This window comes from Miscanthus floridulus, chromosome 3 (genome assembly GCF_019320115.1).
Source record: "Miscanthus floridulus cultivar M001 chromosome 3, ASM1932011v1, whole genome shotgun sequence".
Taxonomy (NCBI): Eukaryota; Viridiplantae; Streptophyta; class Magnoliopsida; order Poales; family Poaceae; genus Miscanthus; species Miscanthus floridulus.
Window position 1 is genome coordinate 125,063,442 of NC_089582.1, and position 6,531 is coordinate 125,069,972.

General features: G+C 44.1%; 1 protein-coding gene across 1 annotated transcript; it reads left to right on the forward strand.

Annotated features, from left to right (window-relative positions):
• The first annotated feature begins 2,484 nt into the window (after positions 1-2,484).
• Positions 2,485-6,048, forward strand: LOC136546799 (ras-related protein RABH1b). The gene is made up of 6 exons (XM_066538770.1): positions 2,485-2,901; positions 3,920-3,990; positions 4,081-4,169; positions 4,348-4,459; positions 5,174-5,264; positions 5,480-6,048. Exons 1-6 carry the CDS (start codon positions 2,785-2,787, stop codon positions 5,624-5,626), a joined length of 627 nt encoding a protein of 208 aa, XP_066394867.1. The 5' UTR covers positions 2,485-2,784; the 3' UTR covers positions 5,627-6,048.
• Positions 6,049-6,531: the final 483 nt, after the last annotated feature.

Consider the following 6,531-nt stretch of genomic DNA (forward strand, 5'->3'; position numbering starts at 1 on the left):
TTCTCATCTTTAAAACCAGGAGGTTGCTCAACATACACAAACTCATTGATGTACCCATTAAGAAATGCACTCTTCACATCCATTTTGTACAACTTGATATTGTGGGCACAAGCATAGGCTAATAAAATCCTAACTGCTTCCAATCTTGCAACGGGAGCATATGTTTCTCCAAAGTCAAGACCTTCAACTTGAGTGTAATCTTGAGCCACTAATCTTGTTTTGTTCCTTATTACTATCCCATCTTGATCTTGCTTGTTCCAAAAGACCCACTTGGTTTCAATCATATTATGATCCTTAGGTCTCTTAAATAACTCTTATACCTGGTTTCTAAATGCATATGCAATGAGTTAGAGCATCTAGTGACACTTTAATAACCGTATTTCAATACGGGTTTCACCCCTCTTAATAGAATGGCTATCTAACCTAAATGTGATCACACTCGTTAAGTGTCTTGATCACGAAAATAAAATAGCTCCTACTATTTATACCTTTGCCTTGAGCCTTTTGTTTTTCTCTTTCTTCTTTTTCCAAGTTTAAGCATTTGATCATCACCATGCCATCACCATCGTCATGATCTTCGTCATTGCTTCATCACTTGGAGTAGTGCTACCTATCTCATAATTACTTTGATAAACTAGGTTAGCACTTAGGGTTTCATCAATTAACCAAAACCAAACTAGAGCTTTCAATGACTTAGTGTCATGTCTCATATGCAATGAGCTCCATCATCACATGTTCACCCGTGAACTAATCTCCTGTGTATTGCATTTAACCACACATTAGTGCACCTTGGTTGTCACTCAATTACCAAAACCAAATAAGAACCTTTTCACCCCGCACAGCGACCCACGACGGCACCCTAGCAGTAGTGGCAGGCGTCTGTAGCAGGTGGGTCCAATTGCAATATGTGTAATATCTCGATATACTTTTGCAACATCAAGATAAAAACACTCGCAACACACGTCTGAAACAGCTGAAACACTTGCGACATGCATTTGAAATACCTGAAAAACACTTAAAAGCCATTGCAAAAACATATGCAATATCCAGATCTAATTTTGCAATATTCAGATGAAACACTTGCAACGTACGTGTGAAACACCTGAAACACATACGCTTGCAACATGCATGTTATGCAACTTTCAGATAAAACACTTGAAACATACATTTGAAACACCTGAAACATATGCTTGCAATATGAAACATACGCTTGTAACATGCGTATATAGCCATTGCAACATATACAACATCCACATCCAAATGAAACACTTGAACACATATATCTAAACACCTGAAACACGGCATCGCCGGCGACCACGACCTACCTTGTGGGGAACTGCGGTAGCCAGCAAGCGGTGCTCGAGTGTAGTGGAGAGCGAGGATGACGGCAGGTGGGCAGCTCGGCGCGGTGGAGAGAGGAAGGATGGCGCCAGGTAGGCGCCTAGGCGCGCCGCAACGGTCGTTGCGGACCACGTCGGAATCCGCGGCGGCACAGGCTCGAGGCAAGTGGTGACGCCCCCGATGAGTGGCCCCGCGATGAAGGCAACAGCGACGGTCAGGCGGGTATGGCCTCTCGCAGCGAGGCGCCCCCCGTTGCTGGAGAAGGTCGCGGCGGGCTGGTGCTGTGCCCGCAGCGAGGCGCCCCCGCACTGGAGAACGTCGCGGCAAGCAGACCCGCGATGGAGAAGGAGAGCGGTGGGCGACAAGGTGGAATCTACCGCCGCGGTCGATGTCGTGGTACGGCGGTGAAAAATACTGCGACAAGTGAGCGACGAGGATTGAGGGCGCGTTTAGTTCCGAAAATTTTTGGCTTCTGGCTACTGTAGCACTTTTGTTTGTATTTGACAAAAATTGTCCAATTATGGACTATTTAGGCTTAAAAGATTCGTCTCACCAATTACAGGCAAACTGTGCAATTAGTTATTCTTTTTACCTACATTTAATGCTCCATGCATATGCCGCAAGATTTGATATGACGGGGAATCTTGAAAAATTTTGGTTTTTGGGTGGGATCTAAACAGGGCCTGAGAAGTCAGCATGTAGCAGTTGTTTTTTTAATTGAGAAGCGCGGGTATGTTGGATCGGTCCGTTGCACGGGCCTGTGAAGCCGTCGTGCAGACGGCCAGGCGTCCTACGGGAGCATTTCCGTTCTATGGCCCCGTTTAGAAGCCAAAATTTTTTGGTTTTGGGTACTGTAGCTCGTTTGTTTGTATTTGGTAATTAGTGTCTAATTATGGACTAATTAGGTTCGAAAGTTTCGTCTCGCGATTTCTCACCCAACTGTGCAATTAGTTTTTTTTTTCGTCTACATTTAGTACTCCATGCATATGCCGCAAGATTCGATGTGACAGGTACTATGCAAAAATTTTTAGGAACTAAACAGGGCCTGTAATAGCCAAGTGAAAGTGGAATCAACTGGCCGGTGGCCTCCTTCAGTGCTGTACGCCTGTACCACGTTTTCATATTAGCGCTGCAAAACAAAAGGCTTTCGTGCCATTTGCCCACAGGTCCGGCCGCCTTCTCCGCGAGTGCTAGGAGTAATAAACGGCAGGCACCCATCTCGGAGGCAACGCCCATTCGCGCAAGCGGAAGGAAGGGGGAGCGCAACACTCGCGGTCGCGGGGACAGAGAGAGACAAGGGGGGCGGTCACACACACGCCGACCGCGCGAGCTAGCGAGCGAGCGAGATCCCCCTCTCCCGCTGCCGGATCCGATCTCACCTGACCTCGTCGCCGCCTGCCGTGGGAGGGAGAAGAGGAAGAGGAAGAGGAGGAGGCGGCGGAGATGGCACCGGTGTCGGCGCTCGCCAAGTACAAGCTCGTCTTCCTGGGGGACCAGTCCGTCGGCAAGACCAGCATCATCACCCGCTTCATGTACGACAAGTTCGACAACACCTACCAGGTACGGGGGCCCGCACGCCTCCTTCCCCTGCTCCGATCCCGGTCGATCCCTCGCCTGCTGTTCGTGTCATCTCGCCGCGTCGGGGCTGGGTTAGTGGGTTGGATCCAATCGGGCTGGCCAGATCCAGCGCAGGAGGATCGGTAGGTGGATCGGTAGGTCGATGTGATCCGGGGCTGGGTGATCTATCCTGCGCTCGATTGGATCGGGGTGGTTCCGGTAGTTAGGCGTAAAAACCATAACTCCGCATCTATCCTTGTTTTTTTCTGGGTCTGTGATGATGCTGTTTCACCAAACAATGGAATGCACATGACGCATGATGAAGGAGGATGAATTGCCTTATTTGTGCCTCTACTAGCGTTGCAATTATATGTGAGGTTTTATTACTACTACTACTACTATTATTATTATTATTATTATTATTATTTTGGCACTGTTCTCACCGTCCTTAAAAGGTGGTTGTATGACTGCCTGTTTGGATCACTTGCGTGTGAGGCGTACCGTTAAAATTTGAGCTTGCCTCACCCATTGGTTATGGTATATTGGTATGATTGCCTGATTGGACCACAGGTCCTTGACATTGTTCTCTGGGATGCCCGAGCCCAAATCTTTGTGTATTGGGACAGAGATTGTGATGTGAATAGCCTGCCACTGAATTATTGTCCTTGTAATGTAAGGAAGACAAGTATTTTTCTGTATTACTAGGATGCTACTTTAACAAGGGACTTCTGTCATGTCCATGGGCTTGGCACTTTACAGTAATAACTAGCATGGCAACATAACTTTTTTCAGTCATTATTTATGATTGGGAAATCTTAAGAGATGTAAGTCACAATGGATTTTGACTGCTTCTTTGCATGTATTTTATGGTGTGCTGTATTGGTTGTTGGAGTGATTATTTTGAGCACTCAACAGACTATTACTACTATGTTGAGTTCGTTCCTTTAATTTTTGGCTTGTTATGCAGTAATACTGGTTAGTCTATTCAGGTTTGCTCAAAGTTGTTTTCTCTGGTACGCAGGCTACAATTGGTATTGATTTTCTGTCGAAGACAATGTACCTTGAAGATAGAACTGTGAGACTCCAACTCTGGTATGGTGACTACTACTGCATCCGTTAGCCTGTATGCCCCCTTGAGATCTACAGACTGTTGACCTTATGCATGTTTTGTTTTCTTTGCAGGGATACAGCTGGCCAGGAAAGGTTCAGGAGTTTAATTCCAAGCTATATCAGAGACTCTTCAGTTGCTGTCATTGTATTCGATGTTGCAAGTAATCTCTCTCTCTCTCTCTCACACACACACACACACACACACACACACATTCTTTAGAAAAAAATGATATCAGGTGCACATCAGTAGCAACAATGACTAGGAACTTTTATCTTTTAAGGATTAAGGACATAAACTTTTACTATTTTGTTCTTACCTTTATTTGTTTCATGTTGTAGGCAGGCAGTCCTTCTTAAATACATCTAAGTGGATAGAGGAAGTTCGCACTGAGAGGGGCAGTGATGTTATTATTGTGCTTGTTGGGAACAAAACTGACCTTGTTGACAAGAGGTCGGTGGTGTTTACACTTGCCTGATTTCTGTAGTTTTGTTGGTTGCTCTATGTATCTTTTGTTTGGCTTTAAATTCTTTGGTCTCTCATGTCAAATATGATTCTTCAGATGTTTTTCTGTGTCATCTATTATTGTTCTAAAATTGGCAGTTTAGTTCTCCCATTTATTTGCCTTGTCGTTTGATACTGACAACAAAATTCATACCAAGCAAAAAATAACTTTAAAATATTTGGATTGAATTTCCTAGGAATTTTGAGGTTGATATCACCCTAAACTTTGTGATTCAGAAGAATCCATGTGCTGGTTGCTGAGTATATCAAGTGGGACCTGGGTCCAGGGCTCAATCTCAGTGAGGCATTTAGAGCATTCTTCTGAAGCACAGATCTTGGGTTGGCATTTAGCAAAAAGCTGGAAGCTTTGCTTTCTTTAATCCTGGATTTACTTAGCATATGCTATATATCTTTACTCAGTGTGTATGGGCGTTTTGTTTGTTTGTTTTTGTCACTAGAACTGGAATCAGACATCTATCGGTATACCATTGCTTTGATGACTTTCTAGGTCTTCTGTATTCAAGTGATTATTTCCAGCTTAGCTAAATTAACCAAATTACCACTTGTCTTGTAGAATCAGTCGTCATTGAGGTATTTATGTAATTTGAAGAAGTATGTCACTCTTATATTCTTGCTGAAATTCTGTTGCATCTCATGGAACAGGCAAGTCTCGATAGAGGAAGGGGAAGGCAAGGCGAAGGACCTTGGCGTCATGTTTATTGAAACCAGTGCTAAAGCTGGGTTTAACATTAAGGTATGCTTCAGAAATATAAACTGCTTAGATGTCTCATTTCATAAGTTGGGTTCATATTGATAACATGCTTCTAGAGCATGCGATTTTTTTTTTCTCTAAAGTTCAGAGTAGTGTGTTTTTCTTTGGAAAGACCTTCATTTTTCTGCCTGTCTGTATGTGTTTATATGTCAACATACTTGTTTGTTTTGCACTGACCACCACAAACTTGTGAGCAGGCGCTGTTCCGTAAAATTGCTGCTGCACTTCCTGGAATGGAGACACTCTCATCGGCAAAGCAGGAAGACATGGTTGATGTGAACTTGAGGTCCGGCAATGCAAACTCGTCCCAGTCTCAGGCTCAGGCTGGGGGATGCAGTTGTTAGTTGCAGTCTCTGACACTTGCTGCTCATGATCTCTGAGACCCTGAGCATCAGAACGCGTTATCACCGATGCTTCCCACGGGAAGGAGAGTTGATTGCCTCTCAGCCAGTGAACACACCATAGTCTTTACCCCGTGAATGGACCATTTGCATTGGAACGATACGTTTTATGAGTTCTCTAGTGTATAGTTGGGTATTAGAGCTAGTTTGTGGTTCATGTTGAACTTATATATTTTCCATCTTCTTGTTGCAGTTAGCTCGAGTCATGCTCGCTATGTGTACCAAACATGTATTGGAATTTGGAATTTTTGTAAGCTAAAATAAGGCCAGCACGGCAATAGCCCCACATGATATCCCTGAAATTTGTATCGTTCAAACCATGATATCCAAAATTTATATCGTTCAAACCTTTTGCTTTTTAATAACATGTGAATAATTAATTGAGCTGGGGCAGTGGCGGCAAAAAGGCCCCATGCGTCGTAACATTTTGCATTTTTTTTATGCAGTAACGTTTTGCTTTCCTAATAACACGTGAATTGTTAATTGAGTTGGGGGAGTCGAGTAAAAAAGCCCCCTGTGTTAGTTCTCTGTGCCGTCATTGTGGAGCTTGTAGGGTTAGATTGGTTGCCTATGCATCTCTTTATCTAGGGCACTTTGGTACAAGGTCATGTTCGCTTATTTTATAATTCGTCTTTTTCAGTTTATTTTTTTTAGCTGGAACAGTGTTTTTCTCTCACAACAAATCAGCCGGAACAGTATTTCGACTTGTTTTTTCAGCGAAGCGAACGGGGCCAAAGTCTTAGGTGTTCGGGTACGCTCAATTTGGTTGTATTTGCTTGTGCAGTGTCCGCACCTGCTCTGCAGCCTTGAGAAGGTCGGGCTCCTTCCTAGTAGGGCTCCACGAAAAA

Coding starts and splice junctions, on each gene's coding strand:
- LOC136546799 (XM_066538770.1), top strand. CDS start 2,785: ATGGCACCGGTGTCGGCGCTCGCCAAGTACAAGCTCGTCTTCCTGGGG. Junction 2,902..3,919: donor AGTTCGACAACACCTACCAG/GTACGGGGGCCC, acceptor TCTGGTACGCAG/GCTACAATTGGTATTGATTT. Junction 4,170..4,347: donor CATTGTATTCGATGTTGCAA/GTAATCTCTCTC, acceptor TTCATGTTGTAG/GCAGGCAGTCCTTCTTAAAT.